We start from the raw sequence: 26,650 nt of genomic DNA, 5'->3' as shown, positions 1-26,650 counted from the left end.
GGGACTGTTCTAGATTAAGAGAGTAAAGGGTGGAGCCAAATGCAAGGTGTAACCCTGACTGGATCCTGGTTTAAAAAGAAAACTTCCCTAAAAAACATCTTTTAGGCAGTAGGGGAAATTTGAGTATTCAGTCCTGTTAGATGATATTTGGAATTATTTTCTAGATGTGATAATGGTGTGGTTATGAAGGAGAATGTCATATTTTTGGAGTTGCACACTAAAGGTGTGACGTGCTGTGATGTCGGCATATGGGTAAAGCCAGTAGGGCAAAGTGTTAACTATTCTTTCTATTTTTCTGTACGTTTGAAATTTTTTATAATGAGAAGTTGGGAAGATGTGTCTGTCTCCCTCCCAACCAACCCCACCCTCCCCACATATGGAGATTTCACAGTTTCTATCTTTTGAAAAATAGTACAGTCAGACACCTCCACATTGGTTGGAGCTAAGTAGAGGCCGCCTCTTTTATTTGGCCGCACCGTGAGGATGTGGGATCTTAGTTCCCCAACCAGGGATCGAACCCGCGTCACCTGCATTGGAAGCGCAGAGTCTTAACCACTTGACCGCTGGGGAAGTCCCGAGGCTCTTTGACACAGAGCCTGGGCTCTCTGCTTGGCCGTCGTCTCCAGCAGCTCTGCTTCACTCATTGATAGAATTGCCTGGCCCCTGTAAGCGCATCTCTTGCTGTGGCGCCGAGCCCATTTTGTGGATGAGGTTCAGGGACCTCTCCCAAGGTCACACACCAAGTACATAGAAGAAGGAGGACTTGAATCTAAGCCACTAACTTCAGGTTCACTGCTCTTTCCACAGTAGCTCATTTGCCACAATGGGAGGCTCATTCTTTCAATCAGATGAACATAAAGGAGAGTGTTGAAGCTGGCAGCCCTGTGTGTTCTCAGACTGTGTGCTTCAGCAGTTTTTGCACCGACTTTCACAACAAAGGCATGTCTAATTTTCCTCCTCCCACTCAGCGGTCGTTTATCCCCTATCTAAGAGTGAGGAAGGAGGGTGACTGAGAAGAGAGAAGTAGAGGATGAGCTCCATGAGGGCAAGCACTTTGTAAATGTCCAGTAGTTAAGATGTGGGTTTTGACTGGTCTCTATTAAATTCCCAGTGCCTGCAAGTATGTAGACATTCGGATATTTGTTGAGTGGATGAAGTGATTGTACACTGCAAAGACCTAGGAAGTCCAGAAACCTGGGTTCAATTCCCAGCTCTGCTAACTAGCTCTTTGACCCTGGGTGAGTCACAACAGTTTCTTGGCCTTAGGTTACACATCTGCAAAAAAGGAGGGGTGAGTGTGACTAAATCTTTAAGGACTCAACTGAAGTGTTTTTGTTTTTTTTTTTAAGATGTTGGGGGTAGGAGTTTAGTAATTTATTTATTTATTTTTGCTGTGTCGGGTCTTCGTTTCTGTGTGAGGGCTTTCTCTAGTTGCGGCGAGTGGGGACCACTCTTCATCGCGGTGCGCGGGCCTCTCACTATCGCGGCCTCTCTTGTTGCGGAGCACAGGCTCCAGACGCGCAGGCTCAGTAGTTGTGGCTCACGGGCCTAGTTGCTCCACGGCATGTGGGATCCTCCCAGACCAGGGCTCAAACCCGTGTCCTCTGCATTAGCAGGCAAATTCTCAACCACTGCGCCACCAGGGAACCCCTCAACTGAAGTTTTGACTTTACAGGAAAGGGGCTCCAAAAACTTCCCTCTTTTCAAGCACTCATTACCCTACATTGCTGCTGTTCAGACAGCATTTCAGTTGGTTCCATAGGCACCTACTTGCCATGAAAGTGACTGAGTGTGTACTGGAGGCCAATCCTGGTTGTTTCATGTAAGGATCAATTTTTTAGTGGTTAATAGTTGAGTTTGAATCTCAGCTCTAGAACTTCATAGTTATCTAACCTTGGATACATTTCTTAACTTCTCTGTGCTTCAGTTTTCTCACTTATCAAATGGGAATAACAGAATCTACGTCATAAGATTATTGAGAAAGAAATGAGATTATGCATGAATAGAGTCTACGCACAGAAAGCATTCAGTAAGTTATAGCTACCATTATTTGACAAGTATAAATCACCAGCCACAAAATAAGGGAAAATAAATAGGAAATAGGTTGAGATAAATGAGATAAAGCAAGTGTCAGTGGGATGAGTGGAAACTCCAAAAGGACAAGGAAGACTGTAGGAGGAGCAGATTTGCCCAAGCAGATCAAGGTGAGGAACAGTCTTAAGTTCTGTCTTGGATTTTGACAGGACATTTAAGTAAGTATAATGAATGGGCAGTTGGATGGAGCAGGATTGTAGATTTAAGTGAAAAGGACTGTACTGTTAGTTAAGTGGAGAGTATTTTTAGAAGGAGAAAATGGTCAGATCTTTCAAGTGGCCCCATCATTTTTCTGGTCACAGTGACCAGAAACCTAGGAGCCTCTGTCCTTTCTGTCCACATCCAGTCTATTGGGAGTTCCTCTAGGCCCTGCTTCAAGCTCCGTCTCATCCTCCCTTCTTAGTCCAAGCTACACGCATCATCTCAGATCACCTGAACAGTTCCTCCCTGGTCTCCCCTGTTCCACGTGTGACTCTTTATAATCCATCCTCCACACAGCAGCCAAACTGATTTAAATTTAAAAAACAGATCACAGCAGTCCTGCTTAAAGCCTTCCAGTGATTTCCTGTATACTCAGATCTTTAAAAATCTGTTGCCTTTCCTGCCCTGCCTTGTCCGACCTTGCCTGCATCTCCCTGGCTCACTCCATTCAAGCTGCTTGTATCTTTATGTTCCTCAAATATGCCAAAGCTCTCTCTGGCCTTGGGGACGTTGTGCTTGCCCTACTCGAAATCATCTTATACACGATTTTTGCATGACTCACTCTCACGCATTAGACTCTCAATAAATGTGGTTTGAATATGAATTTGGTCGTCTTCAGAATTTTTAATCATGAGTGGAATTCATTGGCTTGACTTACCTTGCAGTATGTACTGTGAATTCAGATTGTGGTGTAAAGACTGGTTCCTTCCTTCCCAGAAATTGAAAAGGTGTTCCCATGGCAGCAGAAGTAGAGAGGAGAGTAAATCAGCAAGTATTTATTTAGAACCTACTATATGCAAGGCAGCATGGGGGAGACATTGAGAGAGGGAAAAAAAAAAACTCATAGATCCTGGTTAGAATTGAATTTGGGATCCCAGCTCTGGGCACCCGTTAGCTGTGAGAGCTTGGACACCTTTCCTGAACCTCAGTTTTTTCCTTTCTCAAGGCAGACATGGATCCTTTCCTGTGGAAACGTGATGGCCTACTTGGGGGCCTGTGGAGCCACTTGGCCTTTTAGGGAGAGAAATTGTATGCAACATTTAGGATGTGTGCTTTTTTTCTGAGAGAAAAACAGTGAAGAACCATAATCAAGGTTTCAGTGAGGCACTGTATATATTGTATCTAGCTCAGTGCCTGGAACTTAGTGAGCCCTCTGTGGTTGGTAATTACTGTCACTGTTTTGTTTTTTTTTTAATTTATTTTATTTTTGGCTGCGTTGGGTCTTCATCGCTGCACGCAGACTTTCTCTAGTTGCGGGGAGCGGGGGTTACTCTTCATTGCGGTGCGCGAGCTTCTCATTGCGGTGGCTCTCTTGGTGTGGAGCATAGGCTCTTGGCGTGCAGGCTTCAGTAGTTGTGGCTCGCAGGCTCTAGAGCGCAGGCTCAGTAGTTGTGGCCCCCGGGCTTAGTGGCTTCGCGGCACGTTGGATCTTCCCAGACCAGGTCTCAAACCCGTGTCCCCTGTGTTGGCAGGCGGATTCTTAACCACTGCACCACCAGGGAAGTCCTGGTGTATCTATTAATTCAATAGCAATTGGAGTAACAGTGTGGTAAGTTCCAAGCACAATCATAGATGCTAGAGATACCATGGTTTTTGGAGCTTACTTACATTGTAATGGAGGAACGAGGAATGAACACATAAACAAGTAGCAAAATTCCAGATAGAAAAGATGTAGACCTATTTTGGATTAGGTGGCCAGTGTGGACTTTTTTAAGGAGGGGCAGTTGAGTTGAGACCTAAAGAATGGGTCATGTGAAGAGTTAGGGGAAGAAGCAGAGAGAACAGCTAATGCTAGAGTCCTGCGGTGGGAGCAAATGTGGCATTTTCTGGGATCAAGGAAGGCCAGCCTGGCTGTAGGCAAGTTACCAGGGGAGAGAGTAGGGTGAGACAGGCAGGAGTGGTTGCAGGGCTGTTGGTAAGGAGCTTGCATGGGGGCCACTGAAAGGTCTGAGCAGGAGAGTGGCGTGGTCAGGTTTAGAAGCTCTCTACCTGAGATGGGGACAGTGGATTGTTGGGGGCAGGAATGGAAGCAGGGAGGCCAGGTGTCAGGCTCTTGTGTGTGTTTTTTTTTTTTTTTTTTTTTTTTTTTAAGGGAACGCTATTTATTTATGTATTTTTTGGGCTGTGTTGGGTCTTGGTTTCTGTGCGAGGGCTTTCTCTAGTTGCGGCGAGCGGGGGCCACTCTTCATCGCGGTGCGCAGGCCTCTTACTGTTGTGGCCTCTCTTGTTGCAGAGCACAGGCTCCAGATGCGCAGGCTCAGTAGTTGTGGCTCACGGGCCTAATTGCTCTGCGGCATGTGGGATCTTCCCAGACCAGGGCTCGAACCCGTGCCCCCTGCATTGGCAGGCAGATTCTCAACCACTGCGCCACCAGGGAAGCCCACTCTTGTGGTTTTATAGGTGAGAAATGGTGAATCAGAGTAGGGCTGTGTGGCTGTGAAAATGGAGGGAAGTGGTGGACGATGCTGCTGTGAATAGCACTGTACATGATTTTTGTGCCCACGTGAGTATTTCTGCAGGATTGATTCCAAGAAGGGAATTGCTGCATTAGAGTCTGAGTAATGATAGCCAGCATTCATTCAATGCTGACTATGTGCCAGGTACTATTTTAAGTGCTTTTCATGTAATTGAGCCATAAATAAGCAGTAATCTCAGGGCCCCTAGAATGGTTAAGGATTAAAAACATAAACATGATATTCAGTGTTGTTGGCAGTTGAATTAAAAAACCTCCCAAGGGACTTCCCTGGTGGTCCAGTGGTTAAGCCTCCAAGCTTCCACTGCAGGAGGCATGGGTTCGATACCTGGTCAGGGAACTAAGATCTCGCATGGCCACAAAAACAAAACAAAACAAACAAACAGAACCCCAAAACCCTCCCGAGCAGTCAGAGCCTATGGAGCTCTCTAGGATGGAGGGATCCTAGAGAGGCCACGGGCTGCATGTGATTTATGTCAGAGGCATTTATGTGGAGCAGTTGCTTGAAGAGTTTAGAGTGTACTCTCCTGAGTCTGCTGTGATAAGGACTTTCTGAGGAAATGGCATTTGAGTTGGGGTTTGAAGTCTGGAGGAAAGGCTTGACTAGGCAGAGAGAGGAAGACAGGGTGCGTTTCAGGTGTGTGGAATGTTGTGATTTAAAGTCTGCAGGTAGGGGACTTCCCTGGTGGTGTAGGGGTTAAGAATCCGCCTGCCAATGCAGGGGACATGGGTACGAGCCCAGGTCCAGGAAGATCCCACGTGCCACAGAGCAACTAAGCCCGTGTGCCACAACTACTGAGCCTGCGCTCTAGAGCCCACAGGCCACAACTACTGAGCCCGTGCACCATAACTACTGAGCCTGCATGCCACAACTACTGAAGCCTAGAGCCTGTGCTCTGCAACAACAGAAGCCACCACAATGAGAAGCCTGCGCACTGCAATGAAGAGTAGCCCCCGCTCGCTGCAACTAGAGAAAGCCTGTGCACAGCAGCGAAGACCCAACGCAGCTAAAAATGAATGAATGAATGAATAGCTTCTCTTGTTCCTGCACTGATCTTGATGCTAGCAGATTTGGGATTTCCTTCAGTGATATGACCAAAGGGTAAAATGGTCATATTTTAGTGGAATTGTCACTTGAAAGGCTCCTGTCAGCTAGGCTATGGTTGGCAGTGGAAGGGCCGTGTAGAAAAAAGCAATAATGGAGAAGCTGAGCCCCAGACATATTCCTGTGTCAATGTTCTCTCCCTCCCCGCCACGCCCCGCCATTTTACCCTTTGGTCATATCACTGAAGGAAATCCCAAATCTGCTAGCATCGAGAATCAGTGCAGGAACAAGAGAAGCCACCACAATGAGAAGCCCGTGTACCGCAACAAAGAGTAGCCCCTGCTCACTGCAACTAGAGAAAGCCCGCGTGCAACAACGAAGACCCAACACAGCCAAAAATTAAAAAAAAAAAAAAAAAAAAGAATCAGTGCGGGACTCGATTTTATCAGCCATCATTCCCATTAAAAACTTCTAGCCTAATGACATGCAAGTGTCCATGATTATTAGAACCATTTTTGGAAAAGAGTTTCTGCATGTTCTCCTTAGTAGTGGTACTTGAGGAGAATGGACTCATTTCATAAATTAGGAGCAAAGTCATTGGTCAGCAGAACTTGAATTTAGATGAGACTGTTCTTAGTTCTTACTAATGCTTTTCAGTGGGAATAATCATACATTTGCTGCAAAAATATTAATGAGTTTGATTACAGGGTGCTGCCTAAGATCCTGATGGGGTTTTTCATGATATATGATGCAAACTCTTTATTTCTTATTTTTTTTTTTTTCTTCTTTTGGCCTACTGCGTGGCTTGTGGGATCTTAGTTCCCCAACCAGGGATTGAATCCAGGCCCTCAGCAGTGAAAGCACGGAGTCCTAACCACTGGACCCCAAGGGAATTCCCTTTATTTCCTTTTTCACATATGAAAAATTCTGATTCTGAAACACTTCTGGTTCAAGGGATTTCGAATAAGGTATTGTGGACCTATACTGCCTTCTGCTGACCTCAGAGTTAAGTCCAGACTTCTCTGACTACCTTTTTTAAAAAAAATTATTTTATTTATTTATTTATTTATTTTTGGCTGCATTGGGTCTTCCTTGTTGTGTGTGGGCTTTCTCTAGTTGCTGTGCATGGGCTGCTCTTCGTTGCGGTGTACGGGCTTTTCATTGCGGTGGCTTCTCTTGTTGTGGAGCATGGGCACTAGGTGCGCGGGCTTCAGTAGTTGTGGCACGTGGGCTCTAGAGCGCAGGCTCAGTAGTTGTGGTGCATGGACTTAGTTGCTCCGCGGCATGTGGGATCTTCTCGGACCAGGGCTTGAACCCGTGTCCGCTGCGTTGGCAGGCGGATTCCCAACCACTGCGCCACCAGGGTAGCCCTACCATTTTTTTTTAAGCCCCATCTTCTGTCGCTCTGCAGGCTCAGAATGAGCTAAACACTTCCCAGATGCGCCCTCTTCTGTGCCACCTTGTGTGTTATAGCTTAAATAGTACCCCTTCTCCCCTTCCCTTCTGCTGTCACACTAGTTCAAGCCATCATCCTCTCACCTTAACTGTGACACTCTTCCCCTTCCAACTGCAACCCCACCCCCACCCCATGGCTTTCCATCATGTTTAGAATAAAATCCAGAATCCCGACTGTAAGAGCCTTCATGATGTGGCCCCTGACTCTGTCTACAGCCTCATCTACCATTCTTCCCCTTTTTTAAGATTTTTTTGATGTGGACCATTTTAAAAGTCTTTATTGAATTTGTTACATTATTGCTTCTGTTTTATGTTTTGGTGTTTTGGCGGGGAGGCATGTGGGATCTTAGTTCCCTGACCAGGGATCAAACCTCGCACCCCCTGCATTGGAAGGTGAAGTCTTAACCACTGGAACACCAGGGAAGTCCCCCATTCTTCCCTTTGCTCACTGCTCTTCAGCTGCTCTGTCTGCCTTCCTGCTCCTGGAATATGCCAAGCACTCCTCTGCTTCAGGGCTTTTGCACTTGCTTTTTTCTCTACCTGGACTGTTCTCCCAAGTATCTGTATATATGTCCTTCATTTCATTTTGATTTTTGCTCAGCACCTCTGTGGAAAGGCCTTCACGATCAGTCTGACTAAAGTCACGTCCTCCATCATTCCTGATCCATGCCATGCTTGATTTTCTTCACTTTTTGAGATATTATATATCTCTATTTGTTTGTCTGTCTCTACAAAATACAAGCTCTGAGGGCAGGAATTGTGTCTGTTTATTCACTGCTGTATTTCCACACCTTGGAGGGGGGCCTGGCATAATAGGTGCTCAATAAATATGTGTTGAATGAATGGTTCTCAGCAGGATAGATTGGAGCCTGTCTCTTTTTCAAGATTTGAGGCCTGGATGCTTAAGTGCAGTTAATGAAATCCAAGATCAGTTCCCTGTTTCTGTCTTGTTTTGTTCTTCAATGATTCGGGGAGCTTCCACTGTCCTCTTTCATCCCGTTGACAATATCTGCCTTGTAGGCTGCGGGCCTCCCGGGTGCTTCTTGTTGGCATGAAGGGACTCGGGGCTGAAATTGCCAAGAATCTCATCCTGGCTGGAGTGAAAGGACTGACCATGCTGGATCACGAGCAGGTGAGATGTTCCGCTGCCTTATCACTCTCCTTCGCCATCTCCCCTCTTTGGTATAAACACGTGGAGATTTCGTGCCTTCCTACTTGCCCCTTCTGGGCTGTGGAAGAGGAGGGCTGGCGTCAGTGGCACTGTAGCCCTTGGAGACGGACAGCGCCAGCACCGGGTTTGAATTCAGCTCCACCATGTCCTACGTGGTCAACCAGTGGAGGCTCTCGTCTCCTCGAGGACCTTGCCCGTCTGTAAAGTGGAGTTAGCATCTCCCTTGGAGGGTGACTGTGAGGAGTGGAGGAATGCTCTTCCAGTTTGTACCTTTAAATCGCCCGAGTCACTCATTTAAAATGCAGAATTGCCCTGGGGCTTTGTTTTGGTGTAGCTTTCACCCCTAATGAGTCTACTTTACAAAGTCTGAGATAAGGCTCAGGAGTATATACATTTAAAAGGTGTCTCAGAAGAAAACAGACGTATCTCAGGAGATCTTGATGGAGATGCTTCACAGGCATTACCTTGGGAAATGCTGGATCAGAGAGAATGTGTATGGACCACTTAATGTAGTGCCTGCATGTAATAAGCATCCAATAGTTAATTATATGATAAAATGTTATTTAATTGATAATAGAACCATAGTGCCCAACCCCTATGTAGCTTTCTCTGACCTATCTTTTCTCCAAAGTGAAAATAACTGCTGCTTTGTCTACATTCTCATGCCTCAATGACATTTTGGTTTTCTTTTATAGAAAATTTCAAATATATACAGAAGTAGAATAATATTTGACACCTCACCGACTTGGCTTCTACAGATACCAGTGTTTTGTTGATCTTTTTATTTATCTTTTCCCCTGTAGTTTTTGGGACAGTTTTTTAAAGCAAATTCCAGAAATCATGTATTTTTTCAGTTAAAATATTTAAAAAATTGTGTTGTCACATGATATTATTTGTCTTTTTTTCCTTTTAGGCAATGAACAGGGGCCCTGTCTCATGCTAAGTAACTAGCACACACAGTGTGAGGTATAGGCTCTGTAGACAAAAGTAAATGTTAATGAAATTTTTAAAAGCTCACCTTATTTGGAGTTTCAGGAGAAAATAATATCTAGAATTTTTGTTGTTTTAATTCTCCTGCAATACGAAGAGACAGATAGGTTGGCTCACTTAATATCACAGTCACAAATTGATTTTTGACTTGAATTCAAAACTTTCTAAGGAAAGAAAATGCCTGCAAGCAAGCTGCCAGATAATTAACTAACCCTCCCAGCTTTGACATCCCCCTGTCCACCAGCCACAGTGCCCCCTAGTGGCAGGAACACCCCATCCAGGGGAAGAATTTGTTTGCCTGTGTAGAGAGGGTAAGAGTGGAGACCCAAGGAGGTTCCAAAGGTTCCAAGGTTCCAAAACCTGGAGGCCGTTGGTGTGGAGAAACGAAACCACATGGGATGGTAGTTTCCTCATTTGGTTGGGAAGTCTGAGAATGGGGACTAGAGAACACCGAGGCCGTGTGATGTGGTTCTCTCATTGCCTCAGCACTGGCATGAATGCCACCCAGAGTTGGAGTCAGCCGTTGCCTCTTCAGTTTAAAGACTGATAGTGCCTTCTACTTGCCTTCCGCTGTAAGGCCTGACTCCTCTGACTGGTTTTCAAAGCCTGACACAGTGGTTCTCAATCCCATCTGTGCTTTAGAATATTTGGGGAGTTATTTAAAAATAAAAGTTCTCCAGGTGAGTCTAAAAGGCAGGGAGGGTTGAGAACCACTGGCTTCATATAACCTGGTCCCAGTCAACTTACCCAGCCTGACTCCCATCTCATAGATTTCACAGTTCGTCAACACCCTCTCTGGTGGTTCTGCCTTTTGTAGTTTGCTTGTGCTTTTGTCCCTGACTAGGAACGTCCCAGGAAGATGGTGCTGCATTTTGCAGAAGCTTTGGAATCATGAAGGCTTGGGCTCAAATCACACCTTCTGAAGCTGGGAAAGGGAATTAACCTCACAGAGACTTAGCTTGTTCATCTATAAATTGAAGATGCTAATTCCTGCCCCTTAGAGTTTTTCATTTTGTTTATGTCAGCAAGCATCCAAGAGCACCTGCTGCCTACCCTGAAGTAGTCTAGGTACTGGCGATAGAAAAATGCACAAGATTTGCTTCCCATCCTCAATTTTTTTCCAGAAACCAGAGCACGCTACCTGACTCAGGTTGTGGCATGCAGACATGAGAGAGACTTCCAGGAGTGCTGAGCTGAGTCTTAAAAAACAAGCAGAGGTTTTTCAGGGTTTGAGGAGCTGTGTTTTAGGCAGGGGACATTAGCACAAGACAGCATGGTAGAAATCAAATATAACAGTTTGGTGTTTTTAGAGTGTGAAGCCCGCAGTGCTGGGGGGGTTGCAGATTGCAGGTGAGGTCCAAGTCACGAAGGGCCAGCTGGTAAGCTCTGCTGTAAACTTACTTAATTCTCTAGGTGGTAAGGAGTCATTGAAGAGTTTCAGATGGGTGAGGGTTGACTGCAGCTTTGGGCTTTCTGTAGATCACTAATACTGTGTAGACTGTGGTTGGCACAAGATATGGGGCAGAAGACTACTTAGAAGGCTGCTTTAATAGTTTAAGTGAGAGATGAAAAGGGTCTGTGGAATGACAGTGGGGATAGAGATGGCGAGAAGCACCGAGAGGTGAGAGATGCTTCAGTGGTATAGTCAGTAGGATTCTATATGGGAAAGCAAGGAGGAAGTACAACAGCTGACACTTACTGTAAGTGCTGGACGCTGTTCTAGGAGCTGTAGTTGTAGTATCTCATTTAGGCCTCAAAACAACTCTGACATGTAGGGATTATCATTCCTGCTTTACACATAAGAAAACGGAGGGAAAGGAAGTGAAGTATTGGCCCACCCAAGGTCACAGCAGTTAGTGGTACCACCAGGACCCAGGCAGTCCGACTCCTGGCAGAGGCCGTGCACTTAGCCACATCACCTGGTGCCTGCTATCAAGGAAATGTAGAGGATAGGCAGACCAGGTTTCTGACTGTGGTGACTGGATGCGTCAGAGATGTCTCTGTTTGTTAACAGAGACAACAAACATAGGAATTGGATTATGATTGGCCCATGGGATCTCCAGGAGGAACTTTCTGGTGGGCAGTTTAGTATAAGACTCAGATGGATCAGGAAGCAATCTGTACCAGTAAGAGCAATTTGAGAAATAACAGCAGATTTTGGTAGAAACTGTAAGGCATGGAGTTGGTTTATGGAGCTATATAGAGTGAAAAGATGAATGATTCCGAGGTGGAATCCTGAGAACAGCTGCACCTAAGAGGGCCCATATAGAAACTGGAATGTCCAGTGGGGGAGGAGAGCCGGGAGCTGTGAGGCCAAGGAGTGGAGCACAGGTAGTACCGACTCCCCTGGTGGAGTGATTAGTAGTGCATCACTTTTAGTACCATCCTCATTTTACATGTGATTCCCTCATACTCAAGGTCACACATTTAGGTGGTTGAGCCAGGATTCAAATCACAACTGTGAATCCAACCTGAATTATCCCAGAGCATGACTTTTAGCCGCTATGATGTACGATCTCTCTGTGTGTGGTGAGATCCCTGGGATGGGATGGGATGGCATACTGTTTGAGGGCTGGCCTTGAACGGGAGGAGGACCAGCTCATTTGCTTGGAGGGAAGATAGTAAGGGAGAGTGTATACTGTGGGTAGTTGGCAGGAGAGGAGGATTACTTCTGTTGAACCCAGTCTTGGTGAATGTGGGGGGGTCATACATGGAGATTCATGATTAAATTAGATGTTTGATGTATGAAGAAATGCATTTTGAACAGTGGAATCTGTAATCCTACTGGTGGCTGTCAGGTGACTATGTTATCTGTCTTTGAGGCTCTCTTCTGCTGACGTCCAGCCTTATGAGTGAAATTATCCCTCCTTGTGTTGGTCTGATTTTAAACCACCTGTAGGCAGGGACTACATCCTTTAAATTACTTATGTCTCTCTCTGATTGCTTAGAATTGGGCACATGGTAGGGATTTGGTCAACTCTTAGCACTGATGATTATGTCATTTTGTTAGTTAAAAATTTACTTAAGAAAGCATGGACTTCTTTTGTTTAGAGTGAATTTTCATTATAAACACAAGGGGGTGCTCTTTAACCATCAGTGCCCAGTTTAAAAAAAAAAAAAAGTTCAATGTCTATTTTAAAGCCTCAGAAGGAAAGAGTATAGGGAGTCTGCATTGGGCAGATTCCTATAGGAGCAGTAGTACTACAATTAGATGGTAGATATTTTAGTTATTCTTTAAAATGGAAAAGTTCATTTGTTTTTCCCCCCAAATTCAAGTATTTAAAAAAAAAATTATTCCTAGGTATCTCCAGAAGACCCCGGAGCCCAGTTCCTGATCCGAACTGGGTCTGTTGGCCGAAACAGGGCCGAAGCCTCTTTGGAGCGCGCACAGAATCTCAACCCCATGGTGGATGTGAAAGTGGACACTGAGAATATAGAAAAGAAACCTGAGTCGTTTTTCACCCAATTTGATGCTGTAAGTTTCATAGAGAATGTAAAAGCTGCTTCAGGAATTCAGCAAATTAAAACACTAGTTGTATGTATACTAGGTACACTGGAGCATTAGAATCTCAAATCTGAGCTTTTTCCCAAGTAAGTTTTTAAGCTGTTCCATTCTTTAGTTTTAATATATTGCCCTAGTAGATTGAAGTCTTATATTGCCTTAGTGTATATGACTTATTAGTGTATTGCCTTAGTATGCTGAGTGTGTTGGTAGGCAGATCCAGTCTGTTGAATCTGCTCTAGCTGCTTGTGAGTTGCTGCCTTTTGGTTTCTTCTTTGGGCATATTTTTCCCAAGACCAGGTTTTTTTTTTTTTTTTTTTTTTTAAGACCAGGTTTTATCATTGGTGTTTTGTCTTCCTTCCAGAATTTTTGCACATAGCTTCTATACATTTTATTGCAAATGTTTTCTTCTGAAAACTTAACAAGTTGGTGAATTTCTGTAGCAGAGTCTTTTTTTTGTTGTTAGAAATACCAAACTACAGCTTGCGTTTTGTCTTTAAAAAGAGCACACCTGATCTTGGTCTGTCTCTGTCTCTTTCTTGCACACAACCACTTTGACCATGTTGCCATGGATAACTAGACAAAATCACTGTAGTCTTAAGCCAAACGAGGCATATCCAGCCTCATTTGATTTCACTGCCAAATCTTTGCAGAGGTGAAAGGATAAGTTAAATTCTGTTTCAGTGTCTATGACCTTTCAGACATGGCTCCCGGTACCCTGGAAAAGCTTAACAAATGTTGGATAACCGTGCAATAGTCACAGATGATCTACTTGTTTTTTAAATGAAGGGCCCATTATGTGAGAGGTTAGAATTTGGGTTTGGTAGTTTTGTTTTTCACACTGTTGTATTTCATATGTGCATCTGTTCAAATGTGGGCTTGGAATGATGGATCATCTGTGCATTTTGTCCCTTAAAAATTTTTTTTTATTCTATTTTGTAAGTCTAGGTATTGGCACATTTTCCATTTGGACATAAGTCATCTCTTCATTTCTTTATCCGTCTTAACCACATTTGGTTTACTCTAGGTGTCCTTTGAACTTCTAGCAACTAGAAGCTTTGTTAGAACTGAAGCATGGGGCTGTTGCTTGTATAACGCATGTGCACAGGGCAGGCGTGACTTCCTCATACTTGAGCCACGTTTGACTGGTCTTCATAGGTTTTCACGCTCCGTTTTGACTGCAGGGCTCCATTCGGTTAGTTGATTGCATGTTCAGCTGCACCTGTCTTATCTTTTAGATTTGACTTTTCCTCGGGTGACTGCATCCTTTGAACGGCAGCAGAGACACACGTTGCTCTGTGAGCGTTATTTCAAACTTCAGGCTCTGCCAGACAACAGCAAGAGGTTTATCAAATGAAAATCCTTTTGTAATTTCTTCTCCAACTTTCTATGTTCAGAAGAAAACATGTGCAATTTAGAAGTTGTCTTCTTGGCCCTGATCACAAAGCTCCTCCCGAAAGGTCGTGTTCTGTGCAGTAAAACTTAGCCATTTCTAATACCTCAGCTTACTGGAACACAACTTAGAGGCCTCAGAGCAACATTGATAATTCCACTGAGTGAATCACCGGTCTCATTGTCTAAGGCTGAATTGGAGGTCACTTGGGCTGTAACCTTTTCTTTTGTCCTTAAATTCAGATAAAGTTTCACATCGAAAACTGTGGAAAAATAATCTCAACAGGACTTGTTTATTTTCTTTATCTTAACATATCAGTCAAAAGAAGGGGGAAAAATGCCCTTGTATTTAAACATGACCTTTGGGTAAATTTAAAAAACTGGTTTTGTTTCTTGCTGTAGCTTATTCAGATATTAATAGGTTTAATGATTTAGAAATAACTTCCTCTAAGTTATATTACTGTCTTTTCCTTTTCCTGAAAACTGTGAAATGTGGTTTATATATGTTCATGGTTTAGGGAAAATAAATTCATCGAGTGCCTTTTACTTAATAGCTAAACACGTTTCATTTTGGTTGCAGAAGGTGAAGTGACCGTCTCATGATTTACATTTTCTACACACTGAAACCTGCAACTTTTCTTTTGTCTTCTAACCATAGCATCCAAAGAACCTGTTGTACCAGTTTGAAACTGGCTTTAGCCATGCCCAGAGAGACTGTTCATTAAGGTGTATTTAGACATCAGGGCGGTGATTCACAGTCTGCACAACTCACACCCAACCACTTTCATTCTTTCTGCAGGTATGTCTGACTTGTTGCTCCAGGGATATCATAGTTAAAGTTGACCAGATCTGTCACAAAAATAGCATCAAGTTCTTTACGGGAGATGTTTTTGGCTACCACGGATACACGTTTGCCAATCTCGGAGAGCATGAATTTGTAGAGTAAGTCTGGGGAGAGGAGGAGAGAACATAAAACCTTTTCAAAATGTAGTTCTATTTACTGGTAGAAAATGAACCATTTAAGGAAAGTATTTAACTATAATACTTAGAACTTTGGGAAACCAATTCATTAACAGCTTACTGAATATATAGATTCTGTGCTCAGAATTATAGGAGATGTGGCCCCTGCCTTCCAAATTGATGGTCTCCTCTAGAGCATGAGGAAAGCAGTTCTAAGGCGATGGAAACACCATGTGGGTATCTGATCAGTTTGGACTTCAGGTGGTGAAGCCACACTTTCTATTCAGGAAGAACCCGCTCGGATTGTAAACATTTGTTCCCCAGCTGGGGCTTGCGTGTATTCAGGTTGAGAGATGGTAAAATGAGGACTAGTTAGATGGGCAACTCTGTGGGCACACTCAGCCGGAGTCTACCTTGGAAAAGCTCCAAGGTCTAGAGACTGCTCTGGTGGAACAAACAGACTGCCTCTCATTTTGAACATTGAGGTTACAGACCATGGTGATTCCCACATAATGAAACCTGTAGTGTTTTGAACTTGTAGCTTCTAGATGAAAGATGGCAGATGATACCAGTACTGTAAAACTACAAGAGTTGGTTTTGGGGCTGTAACTTTTGACCACCACCCTTGCCGATGAGACGTAAAGAGAGACCCTGTGTGGTAGGTGAAGCCTCCTATCAAGAGTCAAGAACTGCTTTCTTTTGTTCAGCTTCTTAGGCAAGTCACTGAACTTTGTCCAGTCTGCAAGTTTCTTGCCTGTAAAGCCGAGATGGGGGAAGGACAAACATGTTCAAAATCTCTTGTATCTCTTACGTTTTATGGCTTTAAGAAAATCTAGTTCTTTGGGCACCTTATAAATGGATAAAGAAGTCACAGTAGAGAAAAGAAGGCCAGATTATTTTAATGTGAGCTCCCCATGGCAGAGAGGAGGAACTGAGTTCAGCTCTTTATTTCATGATTCAGGTGGAACATTTACAGAGTTTATTGAGAGTATACTATGTGCTAGGCAGTGTGCTAAGCAATTTGTTATTTCTCTTCTAATAATTCTTCAGGGATTATTATTCCCACATAGCAGGTAAGTGAGGCATCAGGTAATCAGTGGCCGGGCTGGGATTTGAGCCAGATCTGTATGAGCTTTTGCTCTTAACCACCATCCCATTCAGTGAGCCACTGATGCTCTTTTTGTTCTCATGGCATGATTCATAGGGTAGAACTCGATTCCCTCCCCTTGTCACCCTCTAGGGAGAAAACCAAAGTTGCCAAAGTTAGTCAAGGAGTAGAAGATGGACCTGATACCAAGAGAGCCAAACTTGATTCATCTGAGACAACCATGGTCAAAAAGGTATGTGGAGGAGAGGGGTGGGGTCAAGGGTCAGAAGCCCTGGGGCCTTGGAGGCTACGGGCCATAACCATTGCCAGCAAGGGAAGCAAGCATGTAGTCCTGAAGCGGGGAGTCTGGACAGACTAGGCCCGCGCTTGTCCCATTCAAAGGGGCAGCTGTGCTTGGTGCCAGCCGGCTGTTGCTGTGAGGGAATGTGGACCTAGTGATGTCAGATGTGATTTTTCAAGAGAATGAGAAAGAAAGATTTTTCTCAATATGCTCCGTCCCAGACTTTTTAATACCGGCAACCTTTTTGCATGCTGTTTCCATCCACCCTGTAGAGACTAAAGAGAACATGCCTGCAAGACTTACCTGCTCTGTGGGCCCCAGATGTGCACCTCTGGTGTATGGAGCAGCATCAGAAAGACTGTTTCTGAGCACAGGCCCTTACTCGTATGTTTTTTTTTTTTAAACTTAGGTCACTTTTATTATTGCTACATCTATTTTTTAAATTATTAATTGATTTATTTGGCTGAGTCAGGTCTTAGTTGTGGCATGTGGAATCTTTTGTTGCGGCACACGGACTTCTCTCTAGTTGTGGCATGTGTGCTCTAGAGCTCAGGCTCAGTAGTTGAGGCGCACGGGCTTAGTTGCCCCGCGGCATGTGGGATCTTATTTTCCCCACCAGGGATGGAACCGCGTCCCCTGCATTGGAAGGCGGATTCTTAACCCGTGGACCGCCAGGGAAGCCCCAACTCATACAAATTTTTTGGGTTTTTTTCAGATTGATAGACAATTTAGTAAGGTCCTAAGTGGGCAGGGAGACAGTTTAAATTTGAATTGCTTAATTGCTTTTTTGCTTTTTTAAGATAAAGTTTTTGGTGTTTTCCCACCAAATAACCTTTTAAGAAGAAAGGTCTCAATGTTGACAAGTGTTATCAGATGTATATATATATATATATATATATTTTAATGTAGTTTACATTAGGGGCTTAGTCTCTACTAGGATTGGTGCTGTAATTCATGTTATAGAAAGAGGAGTGGGAAGGGAATCAGTAGACAGATGATGGTTTTGTAGCTAGTGTTGGAATTTGAGAAGGGAATTCATGCGATGGGGAAAAAAACAAGATGAAGTGGCCAGAATTGGTTTTGTTGAACCGAGAGGAAAGACATGGCCAAGCCCTTATTTACTCTTTGCTTTGTAGATCTAAATGTTGAGAAAGAAAAACAGCTGGTCAGGGCGTCGAGTTAAAACTGCTCTAAAGGGGGGATTCTAAGAGTGCAGAAACCACAAAAGAGACTGCAGAAAACCACAAAAGTGGAACTCTTTTGAGTTTCCAGCAAGGCTGCATTGGAGATTTTCTTTTTCTTGCTCTTTATGTTTGTATTGGAATAGTTTGATGCTGTGAGTGTAATACAGAGGAATTATTAAGCCCTAATTTTAGTGTCTATTCACAGGACCATAATTATCCAGAGTGAACATCGGTGTTTTGGCCAAAACTTGGGTCTTTTTCTTTCTTTCTTTCTTTCTTTTTGAGGCCCAGTCAAGCTTTATCTGAATAGCTCCGTGAGTTTGGTGGGGGGAGATAAATTGTTAACTAAGGGAGGAGTACAAAAGCAGCTTTGTGGGTGCTGTCAATTTATAAATCACACCCTCTTACAAGTGTGACACTTGGCCTTGGTGTGAAGGGTTTTATGGCTTAAGGGCCCTCTCTGATTGAGGCAGGTCTTTCACATTCAAATGGAGAGAGCCCTAGCTTTGTTTGCCCTTCACAGCTGGAAGTTTCCTGGGAGTCAATTCTGATGGTGCCCACTGGGGCAGATCTGGAAACCTCTTTTGGGAGCCACTTTAGCTAGCTATGAGGAGAATGTGGGCAGCCCTGGCAGGCACTCGGCGGCCTTCGCGTACCATTCCTAGGGCTCTTCAGTCACACAGCTCTTTGTGCGGCCTCTTCCTACATGGGGCCCAATTTGAAGGTATCAAAATATTCCCCAGCTGACATTGTTAGTCAGCTGTTGCACTGGGACAATTCAGGCTTGGATTCCAACCCTGAGCCCTTAAGGTTCCAAGGCATTCAGTGCATTCCTGATGACAATCCCTGGGATTCCAAACCTTGTCTTTGTGCGGCCTCACCGCGAGCGCTGTGGAAGGACCGGGCTGAGCAGGGTCTGGGCCTTGGCTTTGCCACCTTGCAGTAACACGCCGACTCCATTTTGGCAGTGACTACTCCACGATTTCGAAGTTTTCCTCCAATTCAAAAATCCCTTGATTTAGATTCTGCCCTTTCAACTAGTTGGGTTATGCTCAGCATGCAGGATGGGGGTGGGGAAGCAACCACTTCCCGTTTCCTGTGAAAGGCTTCTGGTTAGGGTTCCCTTCCCCTCCCCCTTTTCCTTAGGTTCAACCCAGTGTTGTAAAGCCACTTTTGCTTCAAGGTACACATTGTGCTCCTAAATTAGAAACGTTAAAAAACAAAGAGGAAAAACAGAGCTTGTGGTTTTCACACCGTCTAGGAAGACACTGGCTGGGCCTTTCTAGCACCTGTGCCATCATGATAAATGCGGCAGTGGGAAAATGCCCAGCCCAGAGATAGACATGCAGTAGTAGATTGTTAGCTTCCTTTGGTGCCCAGGAGAAGTGATGAGACAGATTTCGTCAGAAACAGGTGTTGGGCATAGACCAGATGTGGGCTCTAGTATGCAGTAGATAAAGGAGATTGCAGTGGTTTTGTGATGAGGAAGTGACCGGAAGGGCTTCCCAGAGGAAGAATTGTTAGAGTTGGCATGTGAAGGACAGTCTGCCAAGCACCAAAGCCAGGACCGGCATCCAGTCACAGGAAATAGGGTCAAGAAAAAGCACAGCTGTCAAGACAGAGTGACTCTGGCTTCCCTCACTCCAAGCAGCGAGCCCTTTCTGTATCTGCAAAATGCCTGCTGTGGACAATGCACTGTATTGGGTGCAGGGAAGCAAATTAACCCTCTTGTCTCTGTTTACAGCTGACACTAAAGCCAAGAGAAGTTAAGGAACCCCGCCCAAGATCACACAGCAGTGTAAGAAGGAAGGAATAGGTGGGGAGATAGCATAGGCAGTGGCGAAGGGCACAGGCGCACCTTACCGCCCACAAGGTGAATCCCCTTGGAGTTTCTAGGATAACTTGAAGTTTTGTGAGGATGGTGGGATGAAATATGTGAAAACTGGGATCACTCCAGAAAACTTTAAAAAGCCACCAATGTGCTCCCGTGCTGCTGTTCATATTTCTTTATTGTTAGGGGCCTGCCAGATAGGAGTAGATAGATGCCTGGTGGTGGGTACTCTCCATAATAGCTCTTTAAAGATTAAACATAAAGTAGGATTTGCTTCTGATATGCTAAGAAACTACAGATTTAATTTTACCACTGCTTCTGATGTAGTGGGTGACTAATTTGGGCACTGTAATCCTTTTTTCATGAATTAGTTGTGAAATTCCACAGTTGAGGAGTGATTCATTATTTTGATTTCCCCCTTTCTGAGCAATTTGTTGACAACTCTCTCATCCTCCTCTCACCCCCATCCTTAAAGCAGCATTCCTGATGACTGACTAGTGTAGTTCCTCCTCTTTTCTGTGGCACGTTGATTTGAAACGCTGTTTACACCTCAGATTACTTGTCAGGGTCTCCCTCGTTAGAGTTGAAGCTCCATACGGGCTGGGCAGTTCTGTTCACTGCTCTGTTCCTAGTGCGGTGCCCCGCACACTTGTGTTCAGGAGATTTTCTTTTAAATAAATTTATCTATTTATTTTTGGCTGCCTTGGGTCTTCGTTGCTGCACATGGGTTTCCTCTTGTTGCAGCTAGCGGGGGCTACTCTTTTTTTTTTTTTTTTTTTTTTTTTTTTTTGCGGTACGCGGGCCTCTCACTGTTGTGGCCTCTCCCGTTGCGGAGCACAGGCTCCGGATGCGCAGGCTCAGCGGCCATGGCTCACGGGCCCAGCCGCTCCGCAGCATGTGGGATCTTCCCGGACCGGGGCACGAACCCATATCCCCTGCATCGGCAGGCGGACTGTCAACCACTGCGCCACCAGGGAAGCCCGGCAGGCGGACTCTTAACCACTGCGCCACCAGGGAAGTCCCCAGGAAATGTTTGTTCAGTGTAGTTGTGGCTGTTCCAGCATCATAATGTGACCCAGCTCTGGAGGAAATTATTGTCATTGTAAAAAGGATTTATTCAGTTCACTTTCTTTGTGATCAAATAAATGGATTAATGTTGTAGTACATCAGTTCTCATAGTTTAGGTTATCTGAGCTGAGCTGAGAGAACAGACTTTTAAAGAAGAGAAGGTTCTTGGCTGGGAATATGTAGAAGTCAGTCATTGGATTGCCTAGACCAGAACCTGCAGCCCAGAGAGGTTCAAGACTAACTTGTCAGAGAGTCACTTGGTTCGGGGGAGGGGAGCAGACAGGGAGGTGCAGGGTGCAAATCGCAGAGAATTTGGTGGACTGCTGATAGTAGGTTTTGCAGGTAGGACAGTTGTGGAGTGTGGGGTGGGTGCGGGTGGTGCCTTGTCTCACCTGAGAGAAGTTTCTTGGGCTCTACGGATGAGGAAGAGGAGTCCCTCCCATCATCACAGCACAGTCTGGTCTTGTGTGTATGTGTGTGTGTGAGAGTGAGAGAGAGATATTCAATATACAGAAATCACACGACATCAATGCAAGTTATGGAACATAATGGTAAAACAAATACTATCCAACTTAAAAACCAAAACGTTCCCAGTACTGTTGTACCAATCTGGGTGTTCTTTCTCTGTCTTCTCAGGGCTGCTGGTACATTTGTGTGGATTTAATAAGGTATCCAGAAGGGGTGGATATAGCCCTCCTTGGCATGGTGTTTTGTCATGTGTTTGTAAATCTAAACAATGGAATAAAGCTTATTAGGTGGTGTTGTAGGTATAAATTAAAAATGAAATTGAGAGCGATAGAGCTAACCACCATGTACCCACCACCCAGTTTAAAGCATAAAACATGACTGATGTGATCGAGGCCCCCTGGTTATCGCTCGCCAGCATGAGTAACTACTGTCCTCAGTTGTGGTTCTTATTCTGGGCATTTCTTCTTACCGCACGTGTTTGTTTTTCCAAGTAACATAGAATTGTTTGGTATGCTTTTTAACTTCTTAAAAATTGGTTTTGCATTTTATGTATGCTGCCATGTGCTTTCTAAGAGCAGCTTTATGTTTGTGAGGCCATCTGTGTTTGTGTGTGGTTCTGGGGCTTCGCTGTCCATTATGGTAGCCACCGGCCACATGTGGCTATTTAAATTAAAATTAATGAAATTTAAATTAAATTAAAAATTCAGTTCTTCAGTCTCACCAGCCACATTTCACATGTTTAGTAAGCACAAGCGGCTGGTGGCATCCATATCGCAAAGCACCAACGTGCAGAATGTTCTTGTCGTCATTGCAAGTTCTCTTGGACAGCAAACACTGCAGTTTTTTTTGTTTGTTTTGTTTTTGTTTTGACCATAGAGTATTTGTTGTGGGAAAACATTACTATTTATTTATTCTCCTATTAATGGGCATTTAGGTATATAAGGTTTTGCTCTTACAAATTGTGCTGCAGTCATTGTGTGTGTGTGTGTGTGTGTGTGTGTGTGTATGTGTTTGTGTGTGTGTGTGTGTGTGGGTAGATAATCTCCTTGGGTAAGTGTGTGATTTCTCTAGGATATAGGAGATTTAGGATGTGCACATCTTCAACTTTACTAGACCCCAAAAAATAACTCTCAAGTCGTTTCCTCAATTTACATTCCAAACCCAACAGCATGTAACAGTAACATTTGGTAACTTCAGGCTCTTTTGCCACTCTGCAGAGTGTGAAAACTGTCTCGGGTTGTAGTTGTCAGTTGTTAAAATGCTTTTGAAAACTGTAGTCTCCCATGAGTAGGTGTGGAAATTAGACCTAGAAATCTGTAGTTTGAAAGTTGTTTCAATTCTGATTTACATTCAGCTTTACATCCAGATCTGTATCACTTGTTACAGATGTTCAGCCTGATCTAAAAAGTAAAGTAGGTTCACAAGTCCCAAATGTGGAAAATACAGAACAAGTTGAGAAAATGTGAACCCTGTTACCCAGTGATGTCAGTATTCTTTTTATGCATGTACATAGTAAATTAGAGCACTAATTAATATATATTAGTACATGCAAGACATGTATAATGATCTAATGTAACATATGACATACATATGTATTGACTTTTCCTTTTTTCACTCCATATATTTTCATAAGCACTCCTCAAATCTTTATGTCTACTTTGGAGAGCATGATTCTATTCTATTCTGTTTGTTTTTTTATTGACATATAGTTGGCGTACAGTTGGAGAACATGATTTTAAATGGCTGTATGTGTCGGTCTTCCCCTTTCTGCCTTGCCATGATCTGTTGAGCCAGTTTCCTATTGCACAGAGGTTATTGCAGTCTCCCACTATTCTAAATGGCCCAGCACAACCCCTTAATTTGATAGCTGATAGACTGTGTGGAGAATTCATCTTTATATTTATTGTTGGGCTTTTCGGCAAATGAAAAGCAGGTAGGTCCTATCACTTCAGGGGTATTTATTGAAAATCTAGTCCATTCAATGCTGTGCCTTTCACTGTGGTCCCTGCCTCAGGAAGCTGCTACTCATCTGAGGAGAGGGGATCAGTTAACGGTGTGAGAGGCCTTATTATTAGTCTTAACTAGACTCTCAGATTGAAATCATCAAGGCCCAGAATCGTCAGGGGAGAAAATGGACAGTGGAGGGCAGTGGGTTAGGCATTCGAGGCAGAGGGATCCATAGCCAAGGGCATGGAGGAGTGGGAGGGACGAGTGAGCTGTGAAAGTTACCTTCATTCGGGGTCGGGGGGTGGATGCTACTACCTGGCAGGCACTGCCGGCTGCTTCATCTGAAAGGCGAACGGGCTTTTTCTCTTTATAAACTCAATGCCAGTGAGGTCGGTAAGGCAAGCACCACCTTTTGCATCTGTGCTACTACAGATTAGGAGGCTTGGTTAAGTTTTGTTTTGTTTTTAATAGTTATGAGCCATGATAGTAGACTTTGTGTACCTTGAACCAGAAAAGGGGGTGTTAATTGAAGGCAGGCTGGAGTAGCACAAGAAGCATGGAGTAGCTCCTGTGATCTGAGAAGGGGAAGGACCAGGGCAACTGGGGAGCCTCGGAGGCATCAGGAATTTGGCCTTTCTCTTTAGAGCTCTGACATTAATGTGTCTCCATTTCCAACTTTCATACTCTCGATTCCCAGGAGAAACAATCTGATGGGTCTGGCTGGGTCATGTGTCCACCCCTGGCTTTGTCATCTGTGGCTGGAGGGCTGGTACACATTAAAGACTAGGCCACAGGGGGTCTCCTCCTCAGATACCAGGAAACTTCTCTAAAAGTTGACAGCCACAGACAGGCCCAAGAGAGGTTAATTCATTTGCCTAAGGTCACAAGTTAGTGGCAGAACTGAGTCTAATTCCGCCCTTAGAGTTGAGGAGGGAAAAGGGCCTCTATCCTTGGCCCTGGTGCTATAGAAGGGCCCACTCTGGCCTTCCTCCAGCCATTCCCCTCACAGGGTAAGGATCCCATGGGATGCAGGAGATGCATCTGCCTGGATCTTGTAGCCTTCCTCCAGTTCTAGACCACATTCTGGATACCTGGACCCCTGGAATCTCCTGCCCAGATAACCCCAGGCTACTTCCCGGGCTTTTGTGGGCTTCTTCCCTGATCTGCCTCTGGAGTACAGACCTTCCCACAATGTCTGCATGCCTAGGCCTGAGGGGTGGATGTTTTGGTGGGGAAGGATGGGCAAAACCTTTTGCAAAGTTAAGTGCAAAGCCCCTTGCATTTTGGGTCAGAGCCACAGCGGGGAAAGGGTGCGGGTACGGCCTTCCCAGGGTATCTCGTTCTGGCACAGTACTCCCAAGGAGTGTGAGAATTCCAAATTTGAACCTGGTCTTCCAGCTGGTTATGAAGAAGGTTTATTTGTTAGCACAGGAGAATATAATATACTTAATAACTTACTAGTGTGATTTATAACTAAATATGTAGACATGGGTTTTCATTTGTACTCTTACCTCAGGCCCTGAAAGTGTTAGAGGTGGGCCTGCCTGGGACTAAGACTGTAAAAACAACTTTTTTCCCTTCATTTGTCATATAATGGCCTAACAAATCAGAGGATTCTTAGCATTGGTCTTTGCCAGACAAACTACAAAAATTCTGAATTAAGGTCTTGGTAGTTTCTGAAACCTGGTTAAGACTTTTCTTATTGTGATGGCATTTCCAGACCATACTGCTGATGGCTTGATCTGCATTGTAAGACTTGTTAAGAAGGGTCTGGCAAGTCTGTATCAGGCACTAAATGTCACTCCGCTAACTACGTGACTTATCTGTTAAGGTCAAACAGACCCATTGACCAAAAGGTTTGAGGGCAGTACAGACATCTTGTATGCTAGCTTTTACAATGGACCCAGCCCCCAAAGGAGTGATTATGGGGAAGCAGAAAGCCTCCTTGAAAACCACGTTTTCAAGGCACCTTGAAAACCACGACTGTTTTATCTTCACCAGCAATTTGAACTTTCATCTTTCAAATCCGTTACGGTCTTCAGCAAGCTGCCTGGTAGCTGATAGATCTTGGTTCACTTAGCCTGCTAAATTGTACCTTTGTTGTCTTTTTTCTCTTTTATTTTTAAAATATCTGATGTGTGTGTGTGTGTGTGTGTGTGTGTGTGTGTGTGTGTGTGTAGAGAAGACAGGAAGAAAGACACACAGCTCTGTAAGTTTGAAATTATTCATACACTTACACACATATACCATCTTAAACTTGGTAAAAGTAGCTAGTACTGACAAAAATTTGAGAGTAAGGTGCTACCAACTTACTCCCAAATATTTCAGTCTGTATTTTCTCAAACAAGGCATTCTCCTTAATCAGAAACCAACCATCAAAATCAGGAAATACACATGGGTACGTCGCTGCCATCTAATCCTCAGACCCCATTCAAGTTTTACTAGTTGTTCCAATCATGTCCTTAACAGCAAAAGGATCCAGTTTAGAGTCATGTGTGCATCTAGATTTTCATGACACCTGAAGGCTGCAAGCCAGTTATTTTGTAAAATGTCCCGTAGTTTAGGTTCATCTGATGTTCCCTCGTGATTAGACTGTAGCTACACATCTTTGGCAAAAATATCACCACATGGATGCTTCTCATTGCATCCTGTGGTCTGGTGCATGGTTATCACATGCCCCTTTACTGGTAATGTTAACTTTGATCATTTGAGTAAGATTGTTTGCCAGACTGCTCCTTTGAAAACAGTTTTTTTTCCCTGTGTGACTAATAGGTATTCTGTAGAGGGGTATTTTGAAAATATGTAAATACCCCATTCCTATCAAACTTTATTAATTAGTTAATTTTAGGTCTGTGGACTACTGGATTATAGTTTACTTAAAGTGTTATAATCTATTTTTATCCTCAAATTGTTTTAGTATATTTATCCTCACATTTGACCAGTGGAAGCTTCTTTAAGCTGGCTCCTGTTACCTCTTGACATGGCCCATCATTCTTTGAGGACTTTCCTTGTTTCAGGCTCTTCTTGTGTTCCTGCTGCCCCAGTTTTGAAGTCAGTCGTATCTCCAAGGAGAAATGTTTCTCTTAGTGGTGATTAGAAACCAAAATCTGGGTGTTAGATGTGCTCATTGCTATCAGAGTATCATTACTTTTAGACCTTCTCAGTGGACACAGCAGCTAAATATTTGTATGTGTACACATACACACACTTGCATCTACATTTATTTCTTTATCTGCCTGTATATATAGAAAACGAGTTCATGCCAATAACTCTCACCACAGGCTTCATTCTACTTTTCTCCTTTTCCATATGTCTAGTTCTCTTCTTTTCTGACAGTGAGAAACCTGGCTCCCCAGATGCTCAGTGTAATTTCTTGTTGCATCAAGTCCTTGGATGTAATCAGTCTCCTGTTGCTGCCCTTTGGGGATGCCCTTCTTACCCTGCCCTGCTCTATCCCCTCCAGCCAGGCCACCCAGCCCCT

General features: G+C 44.1%; 1 protein-coding gene across 2 annotated transcripts in view; it reads left to right on the top strand.

The window, feature by feature from the left end:
• The window catches only part of SAE1 (SUMO1 activating enzyme subunit 1), a 69,281-nt gene that overhangs the window by 4,074 nt on the left and 38,557 nt on the right, over nt 1-26,650 (top strand). For both annotated transcript variants that reach the window (XM_060085086.1, XM_060085085.1), the window contains exons 2-5: nt 8,289-8,400; nt 12,731-12,904; nt 15,123-15,265; nt 16,524-16,623. In XM_060085086.1, coding sequence (XP_059941069.1) covers nt 8,289-8,400; nt 12,731-12,904; nt 15,123-15,265; nt 16,524-16,623 — 529 coding nt within the window. The remainder of the gene's footprint in view (nt 1-8,288; nt 8,401-12,730; nt 12,905-15,122; nt 15,266-16,523; nt 16,624-26,650) is intronic.

Source organism: Mesoplodon densirostris, chromosome 19, assembly GCF_025265405.1.
Source record: "Mesoplodon densirostris isolate mMesDen1 chromosome 19, mMesDen1 primary haplotype, whole genome shotgun sequence".
NCBI classification, from domain to species: domain Eukaryota; kingdom Metazoa; phylum Chordata; class Mammalia; order Artiodactyla; family Ziphiidae; genus Mesoplodon; species Mesoplodon densirostris.
The sequence above is the reverse complement of the archived record's forward strand: the minus strand, read 5'-3'. Positions and strand labels throughout refer to the sequence as shown.